At 39.7% G+C, this 25,257-nt stretch overlaps 1 protein-coding gene across 1 annotated transcript in view; it reads right to left on the minus strand.

Annotated features, from left to right (window-relative positions):
* Positions 1–12,465, minus strand: part of LOC105902417 (endoplasmic reticulum metallopeptidase 1) — a 31,307-nt gene extending 18,842 nt beyond the window's left edge. The window contains exons 1-6 of the mRNA XM_012830002.3: positions 11,963–12,465; positions 8,789–9,093; positions 4,642–4,769; positions 4,078–4,183; positions 1,403–1,549; positions 1,162–1,254 (exon numbers count right to left, since the gene is read on the minus strand). Coding sequence (XP_012685456.1) covers positions 1,162–1,254; positions 1,403–1,549; positions 4,078–4,183; positions 4,642–4,769; positions 8,789–9,093; positions 11,963–12,234 — 1,051 coding nt within the window. The 5' untranslated portion in view covers positions 12,235–12,465. The remainder of the gene's footprint in view (positions 1–1,161; positions 1,255–1,402; positions 1,550–4,077; positions 4,184–4,641; positions 4,770–8,788; positions 9,094–11,962) is intronic.
* Positions 12,466–25,257: the final 12,792 nt, after the last annotated feature.

Below are 25,257 nucleotides of genomic sequence, written 5' to 3' on the forward strand. Positions count from 1 at the left end.
AGAGAAAATGGAGTGAAGCAGAGAGATGGAGTGTGAGAAAAAGTAGAGTGAGAGGGATAGAGAGAAAGATAGAAAAAAAAAAAGTACAGTATGGAAGGTGTCTCTTAATATTCCTAGTTATACAGTTGAATGGAGAGGGACAGAGAGAAGAGGAGCCTTAGAACCTTGGCGCAGGTGTCAGTGAAGCACAGGTGCAAGCCAGTTTAATGACCCTATTATGATGTCATAATGGCCCAATGTAAGTCAATGGGAAAATTTGTATTAGTTTTTCTTTAATATTTTAAAAAGTATAAAGTTTAGAAAAATGAAAAATACATAGCATAAGTGTCCTTAACAAGACCTATGCAGCAAAGTTTGAACGAAGTTTCTACGTTAAGCGGTTCAAGCTGAATTATGCGCAGAAGTCGGTAAAGAGAATAAGAAGAAGAAGATGAAGAATAAGAAGCCTAGGAATAACAATACAGGGCATTTCATGCACTGTAACTAGAAAATGCATTTCCTGAAGGAAATACCAGTGCATGAAATGCAAAAGTTAAGAAAGGAAGAAAAAAAAAGAAGAGTGAAAGAAGGAAAGAAGAGTGGAAGAAGAGTAAAAGAAGGAAAGAAGTGAGGAAGAAGGAAAGAAGAGTGGAAGAAGGAAAGAAGAAAGGAAAGAAGAGTGAAGAAAGGAAAGAAGAGTGGAAGAAGGAAAGAAGAGTGGAAGAAGGAAAGAAGGAAGCTGAATTAAGCGCAGAAGTCGGTAAAGAGAATAATAAGAAGAAGATGAAGAATAAGAAGCCTAGGAATAACAATACAGGGCATTTCATGCACTGTAATAAGACGCCTAGGAATAACAATACAGGGCATTTCATGCACTGTAATAAGAAGAAGAAGAATAAGAAGCCTAGGAATAACAATACAGGGCATTTCATGCACTGTAATAAGAAGCCTAGGAATAACAATACAGGGCATTTCATGCACTGTAATAAGAAGCCTAGGAATAACAATACAGGGCATTTCATGCACTTTAATAAAGGATGAGACCACTACATGATGGCGCGGTGATGGCAGGACAATGTGATGTTTAGACAGAGCAGAGCACATATACACAGCTGATACTCATGTACAAAAGACAGATACAGCTACATACTCTTCCACACTCATTAACCAAAGCTCTGTCACCTGCTCTCTGGATGGAGTCGGTCAGGATGCGGTCTGGTGTATCATACTTGGTGTGGTAGATGAAGCCATTCTCAATGAAAGCCAGATCTATGCCTGAGGACCAGAACAGATCTCAGATCAGTAAAACATGAAACAGATCTATGCCTGAGGACAATAACGGATACCAGTAAAACATGAAACAGGACTGGGAAAGGAGGGGGGGGGGGTCAGCCTTAGCACTGAATGAGTGCTCATCTCATACCTGGGATATGGCCAAAGTCCCTGTAGATTCGGAAGTCTGTATCAGAAGGGATCACTCCACTCTGAAACACCTCCTGCCCGACCACAGAGGCAAAAGGGTGCTTGGCAGCGTGGACATAGGCTTGCACTAGCCACGGGTTCTCTGGCCCTGTGAGGTTCAAAGGCATGGTTAGGTCAGGTTCATCCCCTGCTACAGTTGTAGAAAGCCTCAGGTCTGAAAGCATTATGCTTCATTTGCAAATACAACTGTGTGTTGATCGTGTCATAGGCATACAGAGAGAGCAGAGAAGAGTAAGACAGAGGTTAATGCTTGTCTGATTTAAAGGCTGAAATTCTAGCAACCACTTCACTTTTTCCAACTTCCTGATGACATCAAAGGAGCTCAAACTGTATCCGGTTTCAAATCTAAACTTAGGTCCCAACAGAGGCTTTTCTGATCAACTGACTCTAGTTTTTAATGATTAACTTTCTTATTTATTCAGTTTTCTCTATGTTCTTTAGAACTATTCTAATGCACGTCCAGAATTCTGGAAGTAGACCTCAAGTCATTCCCGACAGGGAAGTGACATCTCGGGCTGATCTCTTAAATGGATCTATTGAGCTCTATTAAGTATTCTATTATGGATTCTATTTGATGATTGTCGGTGTACCAAAAGAGATAAACACAGCCGTGACTACTTGTCATGGCAATGCTTTTATTCTATTTTAAGTACTTTATACGTTCTTTTAATTATGTTTGTATTCTATTTTATGGACTTTGTATATTTATTTAATTATTTCCTTTACATCATTATATTTTTTCCTTATATTTCTATCTTTTTACTTTCCTTTGGATGTTCCTTTTGCTTTTATTGATGTAAAGCACACTGACTTGCCTCCGGCCCAGGCATGGATATTTGTAGAAATTCAGTCCAATGTTCTGTTGTGTAAAATAGGTCTTAGATGAAATAACAAAATCTTCAATGTTATGCTGTTATGTTAATTATTCATTTGAAATGTTGCTACTGCACACATTTTGCTGAATTCTTCAGTCATCTCAAAATCAAACCGGCACAGATTAGTGGGAAGGGACCAAGTGTGAAAGACACGGGCGGGGGCGGGACAAAACATTACATAGTCAGGGGAGCTTGACTGAACAATCCAGACCTCTAGCAGAGATTACACGTGACAGTCAGATGTTTAAAGATGTCACTACATGTCTCAAAATAGGCAAACTGCAGTGCGCCTTGCACAAAACGATTTTGATCAGACTTTATATATTAGAAATTAAATATGTAACATACCAGGAACAACAACAAGCCCTTACAAGGCGATCCCAGCCTTTCTTTTTAGCAAATTAAACGACCGAACGACGCCATAGTCCTGCAATTTTCAAACCATCAAACAACACCAAACAATCTTGTTAAATTGGCCGCTGCCAGCGAAAATCGCTCCTCATTTGCATAGGATTAAACTTTCCCCAACTTTTGTCGCTCGCTTCGCCCAAATCGCTGGCGTACGAGCCTCCCAACAGAAATGAATGGGATTTCGAATTTCGCTTCCGTCGCGACGCTGGCATGTCTAATGAATGTTGCCCGGTCCTGTATCCCTCCTCCACTCCCTTAGATGCCCAGACATGCAAGAATAGATATCTGGACACTCTTTAATTATAACTTGACAGAAAATAAAACACAATGCACCGCAATAACGGGAGAGAAACCATGTGACTTCAAAATAAGTGGGAAGAACACAACAAACCTCAAGAGGTACCTGAAAGTGCACAACCCTGCAATTTATGCAAGCTGCCAAAATTAGAACTAATCCCTTGCACATTTCAGTGTCTGAATGCTGTTTCAGCTCCTAACGACCCGCCCATTAGCAAATGACAGCTATTCATATGATAAGGATATGGTAATTCAGTGATCACTATTGGGTCATGATGTGGCAAGAAAACCTGTGGGGGGTAGTGGCCACAAAGACATTCCAGGGCCATTACGTAATGGCCATTGTCTTTGACCGAGGTGTTCCAGGCCTGTTTACATCTAACTCATCAATATGCATTTTTTGGGACACTAGTTTCGGGGAGGGACAGGTCACTCTGAAATTATAAATATGTAGTAATGAAACCACACACACTTTCTGAATGCTAAACTCACATATGTATAGCTAACACCTTTGTTTACCAGGTTCAGAGTTCAAAAGTCTCGGTCCGAAATCTTTACAATGTTTTTTTTTTTTTTTTTACAAATTCTGAGCAACTCTGAATGAAGGTTTTTGTAAGGGTGTGTTTGCACTTGATTTAAATACACATTTGTTTTACTGCATCCCTTTCACTCTCTGAGGTCTTAATCACTTGTGCATCAATACTTTTAGTTAGGGGAAATCAAGGCATGTGAGACCTCCTAAAACAACAGGCCTCGGCCCCCTAAGGCTTAAGATCGTTTGCATGGTATGAAACAGACTTTGCCCAGTAATCAAATTAATGTTTGCTTGCTTGCAGGTGGGCAGGCATAGCGCGTTGCAACTTGCATTACGCAAACCACCAACCACACCAACTTCTTTCTCACACATATAGACATACATTTGACTCAACTTATAGATTATAACATATATATAGACATACGTACATCTGAGAGGCAAAAATAATTACACACCAAATTGATCCAAATAAAACAGAGTATCCCCAGTTTGACATACCTGTCTGAAAGACCACTTCCTTGCCACCCACACCTGCAGCCTCTAGGTTAATAAAAGCTCGTACTTTCTCAGCCCAGGGGTGCTGGGTGATGAAACCATGACTTGCCTGAAGAGGAGACAGAGAAAAAAGACAGAAAGATAAGTGTATAAGAATATATGCCTATCTGATCAGATTGCATTATCAAACAGGAGTTTTCTGAAACTTGAACCTGTTTCCAAGACTCTGGACCCTATTTTGAAGGCAAAAGCAGCTAGTGGATATGGCCTATTCCGGCCTGGCAGGTTGTCTAAACTCCGGTGCTAAACAAAACCACGCCTTTATTTTGTAGAAGCATTTAACAGTGCGTATGCATCTTTAATTCCCCCCAGATGTTGTATCTACTTGTACTCCGGGCATTTCATGACACACTGCCTAACTTGTATTTCAATGTAAGTGACTGCAATCAAGGACTGATGCCGCTCATTGTCTCGGTGTTGAGGCCAACCCATATTATTTTCACAGGTTAAAGCATGGTTTGTCAGGTACTGATAAGAAACACTGAGTCACACTATGTTTACACACACCTGCAGAACATTCTCCTCGGCCCCGTTAAAGAGAAACACGACTCCGTGCAGCAGCGGAGTGGACAGGTTAGCGAGCGAGTGGAGCACCTCTAGCATGACTGCACAGCTCACAGCATCATCACTTGCCCCTGAAACATGCCAACACACAAACACACAGTCAGTTGTCAACAAACTAAACACACATACACAGAGCCACAGTGTCTGAAATGAAAACACAAACATACTTTAACAAAAGAATGATTTACTAAAACAACATCCTTGGGCTATGCATCTTTGGGCTTGAAGGGACCGGCATTTGAGATTTAGTTTAATAAGTATATGCCATCGTCAATAATTCAATGTATCTTATACCTAGTTATAATTGCTACTTTTATTTGGGACTTAAGTTAGAATGTAATCATTTCTGTTTAGAGAAGAGTTATCCTGAGGGAGTGTATTGAACGTGTCAGCAAATGGCTCAGACTTGTGTCTCCAAGACCTCATGAATAGACGGTAACACCCCTTACATTCAGTGTATTTAGCAGACCAGCCTACAATGGATAGATCAGATAAGCTAAGGTGAAACGCTTGTGAGTGAGTGTGGAACTTCAGCCTCTGTCTCAACAATGTGTGGCCACCCATTGTTCAAGATTAAAACCTTATTCATGACTGACAAATCTAAGACTGGATCTCCAATATGTGGTATAAAATCAAATACCATTAGGCAATGTGATCTTTATTTTGCTTAGCCAGATGTACATTAACATTTCGGTGCTTTGGAACAATTAGAGCATTAATGGCATTTAAAATTTCTAATTAAGTACCCATTAAACCTTTGACATTAAACTGAAGGTATCTAACAGGTGTGTGTACCACATCCTTCTCAGAACAGTGCAAACTGGGTCTAACCCAGACAAGCACAACTGTGCAAAGGGATTTAAAACATCAGAATCTCTAGTTTGAGAAGCAGATGCCTCACAGGACCTCAGCTCGCAGCTTCATTACCCACAAAACAATGTCTTATCTTCAACAGCGACGAGGCTCTGAAATGCTGGCCTTCAAGCAAGTTGGCCGACTAGCTACTCGTGCATCCCCTCGTGCTAGCTCTGTCTGCTGCCTGGCATGTAATAAGTTAAGCTTTTCGCCAACCTCCTTTAGTGGTCACAATACTTGTAACAAATGTAGACTATTGGCAAGTCTGAACGCGAGGACAGATGTTTGAATCGCGTCTCCTCATTGTAAACCAAACTAGCTTGTTATCTTTAGCTAGCGAAACTAAGGCAGTGGAGGTGGCTGCATTAAAGTAACACTATGCAACAATTTGATACTTTTTGAGGTATGGTTTTATCTGCAACTAGTTTTGGTACCATCCTCAAATTCATTTTGATAGCATATGGTCATGTGAAGGACAGATAAACACCTGTGTCTTTCCCACTAGCCATCCAGGATATGCCCTATGTAGTTCTGTGTTCCAGGATGGAAAACCATGCAAAAAAGGAAGAAAAGCTTTTACAGCATGACATTGCCAGCTATACTGCCAAAAGACACCAGTTAGTGTGTTGGCAAGCTTATGTCAGTGTCAACTGGGCTGTTGTTGGTGCTTGCAAGGTTTTTCCATGCCTTTTAGGTAGTTAGCTTTCTGAATTTTGGAACAGAACTCCTTATTGCTGCTTTAACTGGCAAAACCCAGTCAGTAGATGCCGTTGCATAAGCCAACGCTAATCAGCCTACTAGCATAACCGCAACGAATTTCAACACAACACGGAACAACAAAGCAAGGACGTAGTCAAAATAAATAGATGTCTTTGACGTACTCACAACCCATCCCCATTTCTTATAGATTCTCCCCTAGTAGCAATACTGATAAGGTTCTGATAATTGGCAATTCCACTTTGCGACATATTAAGTTAGCAACACCTACGGCCATTTTGATCTGTATCTCTCGAGATAGAGTGAATGACATTGAATCAAACTTAATGCAGATACTCCATTATTATCCACACCGGCATGGACGATGTCCATTTGCAGCAATGGGAGATCACCAAGATAAACCAACCACTTAATTTACCATAGCAAACTACCCGTAGCAACACCCTAGCAACAACCTCAATCAACCTAGCAACATCCGAGCAACCACTACCATAATGACCATCTATCTTCTTATTACCTTCTCAGTCTCACACTCTATACTGTCTCTATCTTTCTTTCTCTTTATCTCTCTCCTCTTCCTTTTTGCCCGCTTTCTCCTTTGTCTCTCTCTGCATGCCTTGAATTGCGTTAACTAGCCTGATCTTTTACTTAACATTTATTATGTTATTTTTAACTTGCTTTGCATGCACTGGTATTTCCTTCAGGAAATGCACATTAGAGACACAGGGCACATTATTAATTTAATTAATTTTAGATTTGAGATACTTATGTTAAATTGATACTTTTTGTACAATTTGATGCATATTAGAGATGGCACTGAATAGGAGTGATATAGCCTTTGAAGTCCCCGGTCATCCCAGGGTTTGGAGTCAAGTGAGAAAGGAGGACCATGGGTAACTGCTGATATTTGAGAATATTCTTACGTTTCCCTAAAATAACAAATCTCACTGACGCAGCCGTGTGGGTGACCTGGCAACAGTGGTTCAGAAGGCTGAGCCTATGTTGGGTACGAACTGGAGACCTCCGCCATATAATGATGTGGGGTTAATTCCCAGCACCACGGAGCACCCTTAATCGGTACGGTTGAATTTCAAAGTCAAACAGTTGTTTACGTATTTGTTGTAGTGCCACTTTTGTGCCAAGGTTTTGTTTAGTCCCTCTTCATGGCGTCATAAACATACGTACACATTTTCATGAGGATTGGACATTCACAGTGGAAATTATAACCTGCTGATTTTCGATTGGCTGCTGGCAGCGCATTGGTTAAGTTATGAAAGCAATATTTTGAGAAAAGTTAGAAAATCTCACTTTAAACCATTGTTCTAAATTTGAACTTTGAAAAAAAAAAAAAGATTGTCATTTTTTTTAGTTGTAGTACCTCCTACTGGTAGGAGGTACTGCCTAGGCGAGATACAAGACATCAACTGTACTTCAGCATTTTGATCAAATGTAAGGCTGTTTGTATAATCGCAACGGATCAACGTATTGCAATGTCAATAAATACATAAGATCAGTTAAGTCTGAAGATGATTCTGAATAAGTCTTGCGATGATGGGCCCAACAGTTTGTGATGAGATGCCGAAAATAGGTTTTTGAAAAAATTGAGAGAAAGTCACAAAATTGGACATTTTTAGAGCAGAATACAGTGAAGCAAAGATGCAGATGAGTCGAGAGATTGAAATGACGAAATCATTTTGACTCTAAGCAAAGCAGTTTTTGAGATAATTGCGGAAACGTAAAATTGATTATTACAGTGCCACCCTGAGGTCAATGTGTGTCATTTGATGTGCCCGAGTACTGGGTGGAATTTCCAACCCATCAGCCAGGTCTCATGTTTCTGCGTCTACGGTTTTCACTGCATGAATCCTTTTAGCGGAGAAAATAAAATAGATCGGAATCGGAAAAGCAGTAGGGTTCCCACAGCTTCGATTTTTGTTTAAATGAATGTATTTATTATGTGTGACAATGTCTTGTGCTTTATATTTACAATGTATTTAATTTATATATAAAAAACAATGTTTTACCGGCACTAAAAAGAGGTCACTGCCTAATGCTACTATTGTGCTGAGGGAAGTGGAGATATGCAGGATATTAATTCTGATTCTGCCTTTTTTCCCTTTCCCTCCCCCTCCCCCCACACAACCTTAGATGGGGAGGAGGTATCATTGTAGAATACCCCTGGTCTAGACCCACCAGTTCCCAGTATCCCTGTACATTCTATGGATTTTATGCATTCTTCCATGTTCAGGACAACAATAAAAAGTCTTACAAGTCGCAATTTAACCATTTTTTGGTACCAAAAAGTACATATTACGCCATTTCTTGGTTTTGACTATGTACTACCTAACAGTTCATATTAAATTAAACTATCATTTGCATGAATGTTCTGATACATTTTCATTTCCAAAAAAAGGACACTTTTATATTCTCATGTAGCTATGACAGCAAGACAGAAACTCTAGTGTGAAGAAGAAGAAGAGATAGACGATGCAGAAGCTCCTGCCAGTCTGCACTGTACCTGGGCTGTTAGCCACAGAGTCAAAATGACAGTTGGCCAGCATGAAGTGCTCTGCGCCACTCTTAGGCTCCAGCTTGACAGCAATGTTCGTGACCTTGTCATAGTAGCTGGTGAAGCCACCCAAGAAGTCGATGCTGAAGGAGCCGGTGGGCCGTTGCACGTCCACAGTAATGGCGTGGGGGCCGGCCTTGCTCTCCTCCCTGATGTACTCTATCTCAGCCAGCAGGTAACCCACGGTGATCACCTCATTCTCCACACTTCCCACTGGTCGAGGACCCACACTGGTGATGCTTTCCAGGTGTTTTCTGCCAGGACAGACACCCATAGGCAGTTAAGGATACACAAACATAGACCATGAAATAACATCACATTCACAGAATTAACATTTACCCCCTTTTCCAGGACTTGCGCTACCTGATTTTATAATCCGATAACGACTACAATAACAGATGCTCTCAGAGAAACCAGAAGTATCTCTGGGACAGACATCCCTAATTGTAAATTACTCTGATACACTACACGCTGAAGGGAGAGGAGTGAATTCCTACAGTGGCCAGGCCTAACTTACTAAAAAAAAAACTGAAAATTAGTCACTTTGTGTCATTCTCACTTGTAATTATTCTTCGTTCGTCTCTACTACTTATTCAAATCCTCTCTCCATTCTTCTTTGAGCTGTAAGCTCATGGTAACAACAGTAGCTAAAGACACAATCAAGAGCAAGATAACCATTTATAATATATTTAAAACCTCATATTGGAAAGGCACTCAGCAGATTATTTGACAACCAGCTAGTAATATGTTGTGATGTTACATTTTAAGCTTTTACAGCTTTTAAGCTCTAGAAAGCCAATCACAATGAAATCAGTGCTCATATAGGACCATGGTATAAGGACATCACTACTACATAAAATGTATAGTAGATGTGCTTTAGCTAGTCCATATGTAGTTCACACTGGGATATTGAGCTGATGATGTGACAGAAAACAATTGCCTTTTTACAGTGCGTGCACGAGAGAGAGAGGGAGGCGGAGAGAGAATCAGGGAATAAATCCTTATCTTTTGGTTTATCTTGTTGACTAAATCATTCCAGAATAAATAAAGAATAAAAGAAACACATGACTCCTTAAAGTGTTTGTGTCGGTAAAAGTTAAGTATTGGTTACAGCAATGTAAAACTATTTCATCACAAGTAAAAGTCTTGCATGAAAAATCCTCCTGAAGTAAAAGTGCTTAAGTATATGACATAATTAGGTTATTAATATTGAAGCATCAGTGTGTAGGCATGTCGCTGTTGTAGCTGCTGGAAGTGGAGCTAGTTTGAACTACTTTATTTACAGTTTAATATACAGGGACACCAGATATATCTTAGGGATCATGAGATAATAAATGGGAGAGGAAAAAGAAAACAAAGTTCTTTTTTTTCAGTTCTTGAACTTTTCAACACTGATTTCTTTATAGACTCGAACACAATTGAAACCAGACAATGGCGTGCAATTCCATTTGTGGAGCAATGACAAACCATAAATAAAGTGTGCACGTATTGAATAAATACAACTAAGAATAAAAAGGTGCATACGTTGTACAATGTAAAAGATTGGGGCTATAATCACAGTATAACGCACGTCGCTGATTCTGCCCTTCGTTTTCCTCCTCGCTTTAAGAAATCTGTTGCGCAAATATCTCCATTTGTGCAGACAGATGTTTTCTTCTTTGCCCACGGTCCGGACAATTTCCTTCCAGGAATCATAACACTGAGAGAGGTCTACTCCTGTGGGCTTGGGTTGTAGAGGTGAGGGTACTTCCTAACCTCCTCCAGGACTTGCTCGTCAAAAGCATCCATCCTCTATTTTGCTCTCTCTCATTCCCAGCCCAGTGGTTTTAAAGCCTTCTTCTGCATTTCACACTTCGACTACCTGGTCACCATCTACAGCTACTCCCACCTACTGGATTGGCAAAATTCTGCATGGTCCGTTTCGCACATGTGCAGTCAACGCGCACAAGTCTGTACTGACACAATATTTTGGTGCTGCACCAACAGTCTGTGCAGACGACGAAATTTGGGTCATGTGCACAGACTGTGTCAACAGAAGTATACTTCCCGCTTAAGTGGTCCCATTCTTGTGTGACCCGCGGCCTCATAGTTGAGCTGTTGTTGGATGTCCTTAATGCATATTAACTGCCCTTACTGTGAAAATGTAGTGGGGCAGAAACTACACAGATTAATGATAGTTTTTGAATTGTGCCACATTCAAAGACACTGATCAACATAACAACAACATATTCTAATACAAATGTTTATCCGTGGTGACGGAATAGCTGTTTATTTGACTTCACCTTTGCACCTTTTAGCAATGGGTGTGGCTGAGGCAGTTGAACCCAATAATTAGAACTGATGTCCACATACTTTCGCCTATAGTGTAGTAAGAAAATGCTTAGACCTCACAGCACCTAGGAACCAGCACCAAAGGGGAGCCTGGGAGTGGCCTCTAAACATCGGAGACGCCAAACACTTTCATTTCCCATTTTCTCAGGGTCATGTCACTCAGATTTCACATGTTGATCACGAAGTAATACAAGAAGTGCCCCTTCAGTGTTTTTAAACAGCTAAATCTCACTTGATTTGGTGACACTGAGCAAAGATCTCATTCAAACAAGGTTGATATTTACAGTTTACTGTAAAGTGGCATGTTATTTAACCTAATTTTGGATAGTGAACCAACTAGCCTAGTCGTGTTTACAAATGCAAAAGGCTGCAAATACCGTGTGGGCAGCTAAATCTAGTATAGTAGGCTATATAGTACACTATATTGAAACCTTCGTGTTAAACCGTAAAAACACTGCTAAATGCATCTTCTATGTGACAAGTCAAAAGCAAGTCAGTAGCTAACATATAAAAAGTTCTGGATGCCTACTACGTTGGCTCAAGAAAACTAGGAAGGCTTTACTGCCAACTCACTTTCACAAATGAATCAATAACTACATTCCTAGATTGTTGCGGAAATGTACATGCTCATTTCACTGCTTTTCCTGCTTTCAATTTTAGTAGCTATAGCTCGCCACCTGAGAGGCAAGAATAAGGTCAGTTTAGCCAGTTCTCCACAGGTTCTCACACCAGTTTTAGTCAAATTATCAAGGCAATACAATGACATACTATGAAATTAAAGATGTGATTTACCTTGCTCTGACTGCATTGAATTCCCCGGTCGATCTCCCTAGTACAAGCTGCTGTAACGATAAATGAACCAGTCCCCACAAAACCAAAATAAATACAACCACCAATACAGCGGACCCTACTTCGCTTAACAAGAACGAGTTGACTTCGGACTTCTTTTGTACGTCCCCATAGCCGTTGTTATCATATTGGTCATGGGCATATTTTGTATTTTTTAATGAATTATTTTGTATAGCGTTCAGTTTTATTCTCCTAACAGTCGTGTCATTCTCCATCTTTACTACTGGTAGACAAACTTGCGTCAGTCGGGCGGACTCCGGACGGCACACGCCGAGGGACAAATATCGTGAAGGAAGATAGCAAGATTACGAGTGTATCCATGTGTGGATACACGCGACAGTATTGAAAATATTTGATAGGCTATAATGCATGTAGTATGAGCTGAAAGCGAATAGATAGAACAAATATAAATATTAAATTGTGGATTCTCATTTGATGGTATCACTGTTTGCACGTTCAGCAAATTTGTTTTCCTTTGACACAGGCATAGTCAGCATCTTTTCTCAATTTAAGATGTCACAGATATACTATAAATAACCACCAGGTATACGCAATGTCTGTGAGTTCTTTTTATTCCTCAGGCCGTGCATGGAACAATCTAGCAGCGTTCAGTGAGCAACTATAGGCAAATGAGCTCGAGCGACTTCCGGTTACGATTTTTCAAAATAAAAGTCCCTTATTAGCCCCGTGTTTTCTTAAACTATCAGAGATATTAATTTCATAGTAACATCAAAATGGGTTAAAAACGATTCACTGATGTTACAAAAGTATGGTTTTCTTGTTTTAATATAATGAACAATGACTAAACAGACAATATTGTATTAAGAAAAAGTAAAACACACCCCAATATGCTGATAAAAGGATTATGCCTTCATTAAAGTTGGTTGAACTTGTTCAGAACACTGTAAAGAAAGGGTAAAATATGTTTAGCAGTCATTATTCTGGCCATTCACTGTGAAAAAACACTTGACACACAGATCACACAGGTGAAAAGGGATTATCTCCAATGCCAGGGTATTGCCATGTGACACGTATCACACTTTGCTGATGAAACTAAAGATTGTGTCTCAATAAAAGTGGGGTGGAATATGTTCAGGACACTCCAAACATTAAATGAAATGTGTGAAGTAGTTGAGATTTACGTCCCTGAATGCTCCACAATACTTTAAACATAGGTGATCAGACAGGCGAAAATGCATTATCTTCAATGGCAGGGCCATGTGACATGTATCACTCTTTGCTGAAAAAACTAAAGATTGTGTCTCAATGAAAGGGGGGTGGAATATGTTCAGGACACTCCAAACATTAAATAAAATGTGTGAAGTAGTTGAGATTTACGTCCCTGAATGCTCCACAATACTTTAAACATAGGCCTACACACAGGCAAAAATGCATTATCTTCAATGGCAGGGCCATGTGACATGTATCACTCTTTGCTGAAAAAACTAAAGATTGTGTCTCAATGAAAGGGGGGTGGAATATGTTCAGGACACTCCAAACATTAAATAAAATGTGTGAAGTAGTTGAGATTTACGTCCCTGAATGCTCCACAATACTTTAAACATAGGCCTACACACAGGCGAAAATGCATTATCTTCAATGGCAGGGCCATGTGACATGTATCACTCTTTGCTGAAAAAACTAAAGATTGTGTCTCAATAAAAGTGGGGTGGAATATGTTCAGGACACTCCAAACATTAAATAAAATGTGTGAAGTAGTTGAGATTTACGTCCCTGAAGGCTCCACAACACTTTAAACATAGGCCTACACACAGGCAAAAATGCATTATCTTCATTGGCAGGGCCATGTGACATGTGTCACTCTTTGCTGAAAAAACTAAAGATTGTGTCTCAATGAAAGGGGGGTGGAATATGTTCAGGACACTCCAAACATTAAATAAAATGTGTGAAGTAGTTGAGATTTACGTCCCTGAATGCTCCACAATACTTTAAACATAGGCCTACACACAGGAGAAAATGCATGGTCTTCAATGGCAGGGCCATGTGACACGTACGTTTAAAGTATTGTGGAGCACTCAGGGACGTAGATCTCAACTACTTCACACATTTTATTTAATGTTTGGAATGTCCTGAACATATTCCACCCCCCTTTCATCGAGACACAATCTTTAGTTTCATCAGCATAGAGTGATACGTGTCACATGGCCCTGCCATTGAAGAAATGCATTTTCGCCTGTCTGATCACCTATGTTTAAAGTATTGTGGAGCATTCAGGGACGTAAATCTCAACTACTTCACACATTTTATTTAATGTTTGGAGTGTCCAGAACATATTCCACCCCACTTTTATTGAGATACAATCTTTAGTTTTTTCAGCAAAGAGTGATACATGTCACATGGCCCTGCCATTGAAGATAATGCATTTTCGCCTGTGTGTAGGCCTATGTTTAAAGTATTGTGGAGCATTCAGGGACATAAATCTCAACTACTTCACACATTTTATTTAATGTTTGGAGTGTCCTGAACATATTCCACCCCCCTTTCATTGAGACACAATCTTTAGTTTTTTCAGCAAAGAGTGATACATGTCACATGGCCCTGCCATTGAAGATAATGTATTTTCGCCTGTCTGATCACCTATGTTTAAAGTATTGTGGAGCCTTCAGGGACGTAAATCTCAACCACTTCAAACATTTTATTTAATGTTTGGAGTGTCCTGAACATATTCCACCCCTCTTTTATTGAGACACAATCTTTAGTTTCATCAGCAAAGTGTCATAGGTATCACATGGCCCTACCATTGAAGACAATGCATTTCCGCCTGTGTGTAGGCCTATGTTATGTTTAAAGTATTGTGGAGCATTCAAGGACGTAAATCTCAACTACTTCACACATTTTATTTAATGTTTGGAGTGTCCTGAACATATTCCACCCCCCTTTCATTGAGACACAATCTTTAGTTTCATCAGCAAAGAGTGATACGTGTCACATGGCCCTGCTATTGAAGGTAATGCATTTTCGCCTGTCTGATCACCTATGTTTAAAGTATTGTGGAGCATTCAGGGACGTAAATCTCAACTACTTCACACATTTTATTTAATGTTTGGAGTGTCCTGAACATATTCCACCCCCCTTTCATTGAGACACAATCTTTAGTTTTTTCAGCAAAGAGTGATACATGTCACATGGCCCTGCCATTGAAGATAATGCATTTTCACCTGTCTGATCACCTATGTTTAAAGTATTGTGGAGCCTTCAGGGACGTAAATCTCAACTACTTCACACATTTTATTTAATGTTTGGAGTGTCCTGAACATATTCCACCCCCCTTTTATTGAGACACAATCTTTAGTTTCATCAGCAAAAAGCAATGTCACATGGCCCTGCCATTGAAGATAATGCATTTTCGCCTGTCTGATCACCTATGTTTAAAGTATTGTGGAGCCTTCAGGGACGTAAATCTCAACTACTTCACACATTTTGTTTAATGTTTGGAGTGTCCTGAACATATCCCACCCCCCTTTCATTGAGACACAATCTTTAGTTTTTTCAGCAAAGAGTGATACATGTCACATAGCCCTACCATTGAAGCTAATGCATTTTCGCCTGTCTGATCACCTATGTTTAAAGTATTGTGGAGCACTCAGGGACGTAGATCTCAACTACTTCACACATTTTATTTAATGTTTGGAGTGTCCTGAACATATTCCACCCCCCTTTTATTGAGACACAATCTTTAGTTTCATCAGCAAAGTGTCATAGGTATCACATGGCCCTACCATTAAAGACAATGCATTTCCGCCTGTGTGTAGGCCTATGTTATGTTTAAAGTATTGTGGAGCATTCAAGGACGTGAATCTCAACTACTTCACACATTTTATTTAATGTTTGGAATGTCCTGAACATATTCCACCCCCCTTTTATTGAGACACAATCTTTGGTTTCATCAGCAAAAAGTGATACATGTCATATGGCCCTACCATTGAAGATAATGCATTTTCGCCTGTCTGATCACCTATGTTTAAAGTATTGTGGAGCATTCAGGGACGTAAATCTCAACTACTTCACACATTTTATTTAATGTTTGGAGTGTCCTGCACATATTCCACCCCCCTTTCATTGAGACACAATCTTTAGTTTTTTCAGCAAAGAGTGATACATGTCACATGGCCCTGCCATTGAAGATAATGCATTTTCGCCTGTGTGTAGGCCTATGTTTAAAGTATTGTGGAGCCTTCAGGGACGTAAATCTCAACTACTTCACACATTTTATTTAATGTTTGGAGTGTCCAGAACATATTCCACCCCACTTTTATTGAGACACAATCTTTAGTTTTTTCAGCAAAGAGTGATACATGTCACATGGCCCTGCCATTGAAGATAATGCATTTTCGCCTGTGTGTAGGCCTATGTTTAAAGTATTGTGGAGCATTCAGGGACGTAAATCTCAATTACTTCACACATTTTATTTAATGTTTGGAGTGTCCTGAACATATTCCACCCCCCTTTCATTGAGACACAATCTTTAGTTTTTTCAGCAAAGAGTGATACATGTCACATGGCCCTACCATTGAAGCTAATGCATTTTCGCCTGTCTGATCACCTATGTTTAAAGTATTGTGGAGCATTCAGGGAGGTAAATCTCAACTACTTCACACATTTTATTTAATGTTTGGAGTGTCCTGAACATATTCCACCCCCCTTTCATTGAGACACAATCTTTAGTTTCATCAGCAAAGTGTCATAGGTATCACATGGCCCTACAATTGAAGACAATGCATTTCCGCCTGTGTGTAGGCCTATGTTATGTTTAAAGTATTGTGGAGCATTCAAGGACGTTAATCTCAACTACTTCACACATTTTATTTAATGTTTGGAGTGTCCTGAACATATTCCACCCCCCTTTTATTGAGACACAATCTTTAGTTTCATCAGCAAAAAGTGATACATGTCATATGGCCCTACCATTGAAGATAATGCATTTCCGCCTGTGTGTAGGCCTATGTTATGTTTAAAGTATTGTGGAGCATTCAAGGACGTAAATCTCAACTACTTCACACATTTTATTTAATGTTTGGAATGTCCTGAACATATTCCACCCCCCTTTTATTGAGACACAATCTTTGGTTTCATCAGCAAAAAGTGATACATGTCATATGGCCCTACCATTGAAGATAATGCATTTTCGCCTGTCTGATCACCTATGTTTAAAGTATTGTGGAGCATTTAGGGACGTAAATCTCAACTACTTCACACATTTTATTTAATGTTTGGAGTGTCCTGAACATATTCCACCCCCCTTTCATTGAGACACAATCTTTAGTTTCATCAGCAAAGAGTGATACGTGTCACATGGCCCTGCTATTGAAGATAATGCATTTTCGCCTGTCTGATCACCTATGTTTAAAGTATTGTGGAGCATTCAGGGACGTAAATCTCAACTACTTCACACATTTTATTTAATGTTTGGAGTGTCCTGAACATATTCCACCCCCCTTTCATTGAGACACAATCTTTAGTTTTTTCAGCAAAGAGTGATACATGTCACATGGCCCTACCATTGAAGCTAATGCATTTTCGCCTGTCTGATCACCTATGTTTAAAGTATTGTGGAGCATTCAGGGAGGTAAATCTCAACTACTTCACACATTTTATTTAATGTTTGGAGTGTCCTGAACATATTCCACCCCCCTTTCATTGAGACACAATCTTTAGTTTCATCAGCAAAGTGTCATAGGTATCACATGGCCCTACAATTGAAGACAATGCATTTCCGCCTGTGTGTAGGCCTATGTTATGTTTAAAGTATTGTGGAGCATTCAAGGACGTAAATCTCAACTACTTCACACATTTTATTTAATGTTTGGAGTGTCCTGAACATATTCCACCCCCCTTTTATTGAGACACAATCTTTAGTTTCATCAGCAAAAAGTGATACATGTCATATGGCCCTACCATTGAAGATAATGCATTTTCGCCTGTCTGATCACCTATGTTTAAAGTATTGTGGAGCATTCAGGGACGTAGATCTCAACTACTTCACACATTTTATTTAATGTTTGGAGTGTCCTGAACATATTCCACCCCCCTTTCATTGAGACACAATCTTTAGTTTCATCAGCAAAGAGTGATACGTGTCACATGGCCCTGCTATTGAAGGTAATGCATTTCCGCCTGTCTGATCACCTATGTTTAAAGTATTGTGGAGCTTTCAGGGACGTAAATCTCAACTACTTCACACATTTTATTTAATGTTTGGAGTGTCCTGAACATATTCCACCCCCCTTTCATTGAGACACAATCTTTAGTTTTTTCAGCAAAGAGTGATACATGTCATATGGCCCTGCCATTGAAGATAATGCATTTTCACCTGTCTGATCACCTATGTTTAAAGTATTGTGGAGCCTTCAGGGACGTAAATCTCAATTACTTCACACATTTTATTTAATGTTTGGAGTGTCCTGAACATATTCCACCCCCCTTTTATTGAGACACAATCTTTAGTTTCATCAGCAAAAAGTGATACATGTCACATGGCCCTGCCATTGAAGATAATGCATTTTCGCCTGTCTGATCACCTATGTTTAAAGTATTGTGGAGCCTTCAGGGACGTAAATCTCAACTACTTCACACATTTTATTTAATGTTTGGAGTGTCCTGAACATATTCCACCCCCCTTTTATTGAGACACAATCTTTAGTTTCATCAGCAAAGTGTGAAACGTGTCATATGGCCCTGCCATTGAAGATAATACATTTTCGTCTGCGTGTAGGCCTATGTTTAAAGTATTGTGGAGCATTCAGGGACGTAAATCACAACTACTTCACACATTTTATTTAATGTTTGGAATGTCCTAAACATATTCCAGCCCCCTTTCATTGAGACACAATCTTTAGTTTCATCAGCAAAGTTTGATACGTGTCACATGGCAATACCCTGGCATTGGAGATAATCCCTTTTCACCTGTGTGATCTGTGTGTCAAGTGTTTTTTCACAGTGAATGGCCAGAATAATTACTGCTAAACATTTTTTACCCTTTCTTTACAGTGTTCTGAACATGTTCAACCAACTTTAATGAAGACATAATCCTTTTATCAGCAGATTGTTGTGTGTTTTACTGTTTCTTACTACAATATTTGCAATGATGCCTGTTTAGTCAGTGTTCCCTATATTTAAACAAGAAAATCATACTTTTGTAACATCAGTGAATCGTTTTTAACCCATTTTGATGTTACTATGAAAGTTATATTATTTGTCAATTTTCAGCTACAGCTTAGTCATTATCAAAGTATCCTGTACACTTAAAATTAACTCACTATATCTTACCTTGTTTTAAAGCAAGTTAATATAATGCACAGTTAACAAAATACCATTATAAAGTCTGATCTAGCGAGTAGACAGATTAGGACTTTATAATGACAAATAGGCTACTATAACTTTCAGACACGCTTTTAACTATGTTCCCGATCATTAGGACAAATGGAACAATAAAACTCGTTGCATAAAAAAGGTTTTTATATTACCCAGTCGATTAACAGGGTTGTTTGTTGTAAAAACCTTTCATTTGATACAAGAAACTAATTTTACTTCCTCGTTTCGTTTTACTTCCTGGGGTTATTGTGGGTTATCGTTGCTAGCAGAACGGTGTCGCTACACGATGGTAGTCCTTGGGGGATCGTAGTCCCTCAAATTGCGCATGCTCAGACACAAACGGTTTACGGCATAAGGCTCAACATCAACATCAACATATCTGGCTTGTCTTAACGCATAATGTAGGTTTATTTAACGTAATATTTAATAATGTTGTAAACGATTTGAACGTCAACATATGGGGCTTGTCTTAACGCATGATGTGGGTATATTTAATGTTATATTTAATTATGTTGTAAACGGCTAACTGCATAAGGCTCTACGTCAACATATGAAACTAAACTGGGGAGAGACTTTTTGATCCTCCACCTCATCTGTTTTGTCCACTGTGACATCTTCTTTGTTTTTAAATAAATGGTCATGTTTTCAAAAACTGCCTTTCGTCGCTTTTCCCCATGATTGAAAACGGATCTGTCGTTGTGACGCATGCGCGCACGGCTTCGCTGTCGACAGCAGTCGACAGTGTCGCAAAATGACGCATGCGCAATGTGAGGGACTACGATCCCCCAAAGGACTATTCAATTAAATTCAATTCAATTTTATTTATATAGCGCCATAACAATACAATTGTCTCTAGGCGCTTTACAGAGCCCAGAGCCTGAAACCCCCTTAGTGCAAGCACAATGGCAACACGGGCAAGAAAAAACTCCCTGTTAGTCAGGAAGGAACCTTAAGCAGAACCACGGCACATAAGGGGGAACCCATCTGCTTGAGGTCGGCCGGGTGGAGATAGGAAGGGGGGAAGGGGGAGGGTTGTGTGGCAGAAGGGGAAGGGAAACAACAGGTGTTGTACATAGCCTGCATTTGGTAGATGTACATAATATATATACAGACATCCAGTGGTAAATACATGATACAAACAAGACCAGTTTAGTGGGTATAAACTGTGCTCAAAGGTTTACTGTTACAGGGGTAAGGGGAGTAGGAGCAGAGAAACAGGTTGATGGTGGCAATAATATATATTGTATATAAATGCTAGCATAGGGTATGAGGTAGGGTAAGTGTACGGCAGTGCGGTGGCGGTGGGTGCAATTGGCCGAGGGTTTCTACGGGTAGACCGGGTGGAGACTACCATCGTGTAGCGACAAACGGAACTGAACAATCTACTGCCCTGTTTCCGGTTCAAGTGCATTTCACAATAAAGGTCCTTCTTATGGCAGTGCTAAACATTACAGTTCACACTTGGCATTCACATACGTCTTGGGTGTCCGATCACAAGTGGACAGCTGTAAGTACTACCTCAGGTCATACCTGGCATTAGAATGCATCTCCACATGCGTCTCCAGCGGGTCTGGAGCATAGATGGTAAAAGAGTTTTACAGGGCGCTTACAGACCCTGAACCCCTTTACAGCAAGCACAATGGCGACAGGGGCAAGGAAAAACTCCCTGGGCCCCTTCTGCTTGAAGCCTGCCGGGTAGAGATAGAAACAAAGTGTGTGTGTGTGGGGGGGGGGGGGGGGGGGGGGGGGGGGGGGGGGGGCAGAAGGGAAGGGGAAACAATCAGGTACAGTATAGTTCTTGTGGGTGATTTGAAGATGGGTGGCAATGGGTTGCATAACATAGTAATACTTCTGGCCAAGGCATTCATTTTTAAATCTCAAAATAAGAATGAGCTTAATCAAATTATATTTAAGAAATATGTTAAACAATATTATATGTTGGAAGCCATAATTGCTGGGGATGAGAGTGATAGGGTTACACATAAATGGGGAAAACGTATTCTCCTGGAACACTGGAATTGACTGAGGAGTTAAAAAAAAAATATATATATATATATACCTGTGGTAATATCTATATATTAGGGCTGTCAGCGTTAACGCGTTAATCTATGCGATTAATGCGGCCGCGATTAACGCGATAAAATATTTTTACGCAATTAACGCAACTTTAAAAAAAAAATTATAATATACATATTTTTTTTTTTTGAGAAAAAAAAATAATAATATATTTTTTTTTTTTTTTTGAGAAACAAATAATAATAATATATATATATTTTTTTTTAAATGCCTTTATTTGGAAAGGACATGAAGTTATGACAGGAAGCGAGGCGGAGAAGAGGTGGGGAGAGGATTGGGAATTACATCAGGCCAGACTTGGCCTACCATTTTATGGGAGCGATGAGGGACAGGTGGGGCTTGAATAGCCCCCCTTGTTCAAAGTGGGGAAAGACAGAAAAAGTTTGAGAACCACTGTGATAGTTGAAGATGGAGAGAGCTGAGGGATTGTTGGGCGGAAAGTCTCTGTTTAAGAGCCAAAATGACGGAACAATCGACAAACCTAAAGTTGTATGTAGCATTTGTCAAGCTGAATTTAGCTATCACAGAAGCAGCTCGTCTTGAAGTTATCACCTTAATGCAAAGCACCTGACAGAAAGCAGTCCCAGGTTAGATGATCGCCAACCCACACTCCATGACTTCTCTAGGAAAATAACTAGACGAGTCCGTGAAAAGGTTGCCATTTGGGTTGCCGGTGACTGTCGGCCCATCAACATAGTTGAGGACAGTGGGCTGATTGAGGTGATTCGAATTGCTTCAGGGGAAATTCTTACGATTTACCGTCGAGGGGCACCATTGTGTTTTTTAAAAAAACTACAATTAAACAACAGTGTCTAAAATACACGCTGTATGAAGTGATTACTCGTTAATTTATAAGATTTAGTCTTAAGAAGAAAAAAAAACTTTTAGTCGCGATTAATTAATTTCAAAATTTGCGATTAATTAGTTAATTTTTTTTAATCTATTGACAGCCCTAATAGATATATAATAATAATAATAATAATAAAAGATGGGCGTTTTTTGTTTTCTTTTGGTTTCATACACACACATTCTCTTTAGTACTGTTAACTTCTTCTGTTTGTTGTGTTTTGTCACTATTTGTATATGTATGTTTGTTTAGTTTGGTTTAGTTTTCTTGTTTCCTCCTTGTTGGAGGCATGGAGGTTGCCCTGCCCATTCTGGGGGCGCGTAAATCTACTACCCAAAGGTATCTCCTTATCTATTTCTGAAATAAATGTCTACTAACTAAAATGTTCTCTCTCCCTTGTAGCATGTTCCAATTGCTGATGGAAGTGGAAACATTGCTCCTCACCCCCACTACTCCTCATCTACTCATATTGACAGCCAAACTCTACCCACTCACTCTGTTCTTTTTCTTCATCTCCTAATCCAGACTATCTTCGCTATGGGACGCTGCTGTAGTCTCTCTATGCTAGCATTTATATACAATATATATTATTGCCACCATCAACATGTTTCTCTGTTCCTACTCCCCTTACCCCTGTAACAGTAAACCTATGAGCACAGTGTATACCCACTAAACTGGTCTTGTTTGTATCATGTATTTACCACCGGATGTCTGTATATATATTATGTACACCTACCAAATGCAAGATATGTACAACACCTGTTTTTTCCCCATCCCCTTCTGTCACACAACCCTCCCCCCATCCCCCCTTCCTATCTCCACCCGGCCGACCTCAAGCAGATGGGTCCCCCCTTATGTGCCGTGGTTCTGCTTAAGGTTCCTTCCTGACTAACAGGGAGTTTTTCCTTGCCCGTGTTGCCATTGTGCTTGCACTAAGGGGGTTCAGGCTCTGGGCTCTGTAAAGCACCTAGAGACAATTGTATTGTTATGGCGCTATATAAATAAAATTTAATTGAATTGAATTATTGTTATGGCGCTATATAAATAAAATTGAATTGAATTGAATTGATATGTTTTTGTTTTCATCATAGACGTATCAGGATGAGCATGCTAGCATACATGTGATAAATGTACACAATACATACATAAACATAATACATACAAAATTGGTAGAGGATAAGGTGGGGGGAGAGCATTCAAGTTTTGGAGAACAGGTTAGTGGGTATACAGTGTGCTCGTAAGGTTACTATTACAAGGGTAAGTAGGCTAATGGAACAGAAAACTATGTAAATGGTATATGTATATGACAGTGTGATGGGGGTGAGTAAATGTAGGCCGAGGGTTTCTACAGTAGATTAGGCGGAGAGGCTACAGCAGTATCCCACAGCGAAGATAGTCTTGACTAGAGGGGGAAGAAGGAGACAAAGTGAGTGGGTAGAGTTCAGCTGCCAATATGCGTATTAGTACTTAATGGATATGGTGATGAGGAACAATGTGTTCACAGGCACTGGCATTAGCAGGCAAAGGTGTATGGGGATTTTTAGTTATACAAGCATAGCAAGGGTGGCAGGATACAATAGCAGTGCGCAATCCAGATATAATTTCTGTACCCAAAGGTACAGCTGTCAGAAAAGTACCTTGTAAGGTACGGAAATGGTCATTAAGGTGATAATTGCAGACCTTTGCTTTTAATGGTACAAAATCATTGCTGACAGCAAAGGGTACAAAGTTGTACTTTTAACAAGCCTAAGGTACAGCAAATATTTGGTGCAGGCAAGATATTTTGACTACATATTTCTTATGACACGCCACAGATACAGAACATAATTGGTCCATATCTGGAATATATGAGACATATTGTTAATACCCAGAGGTATCCTCAGTCAAGACGTGTTTTCTCATTTCTTTTTTAAACTTTTTTTTTTTCATGTTTAGAGACCTAGGTACACACTAGGAGACAGGTATGACGAACATGTAAGATTCGTGATATGGATGGACAGGTATGACGAACATGTAAGATTCGTGATATGGATGTACAGGTATGACGAACATGTAAGATTCATGATATGGATGGACAGGTATGACGAACATGTAAGATTCATGATATGGATGGACAGGTATGACGAACATGTAAGATTCATGATATGGATGGCCCACACACTGTAAAATGACACTTGTTGTTTTCTTCTGGTCCAGATCTGGCCCACACACTGTAAAAAGAGTGTTGGTTTGGTCCCTGGGCCAGTTGTGGCCCAGAAACGGCCAAACATAGCCCAACGCATTTTAGGAGGGAAAGAAATTCAAAAATATAGTTGCAAGCAGCAATGAGGGGGCTAAGCAACCAAGCAGGGAATAGTTGCTATGGACACTTGATGTAATTACTGTATGTCAAGGCCACAGCAAGCACCCACAGCAAGTTTCATGTCATCTGACCACTGTTGAGTTCACTTCCTGTTTGGTGGCTTTGTTGCGAAATTTGAAAGGCTGTAATAGATGGACGTTTAAAAAAATAACTTTAGTGAAGCTTTGTCTGAAGATTTTGGTTTGATTTGATTTGGTGAAGATTTGTCAGCTATTGTGTCCGCTGAAAACGTTTTAAGGTCTCTGATTAAATCCAATATTGCGGCAACATAAATTTGGTCAACACGATAGATTGTCACGTCCCATCCTTTGGATATCCCAAGATATCACAACACCTAACAACGACTTTTATAAGGTGCCTATTGCAGCAGCGACCCCCAGTGGTCAAATGCGTCATTTGTTCCTCAAGAAGGGGTCCCAAGTCAATATATCAAAGAGATATGACCTAATAACCTGTTTGACGACTTTGCCGGCAATTTCAATTTGTTATTAAAGAGAAGCGGTTTCAAAAATGAAAAATCCATATGATCGTTTTTGTGAGGCTTGGTCTTTGGTGAACATTTTACTAAATATTTGGCCTGTGAAAGTTTTTTAAACCTTTTGATAAAATCCAATATGGAAG

Source organism: Clupea harengus, chromosome 12 (genome assembly GCF_900700415.2).
Source record: "Clupea harengus chromosome 12, Ch_v2.0.2, whole genome shotgun sequence".
Classification (NCBI taxonomy): domain Eukaryota; kingdom Metazoa; phylum Chordata; class Actinopteri; order Clupeiformes; family Clupeidae; genus Clupea; species Clupea harengus.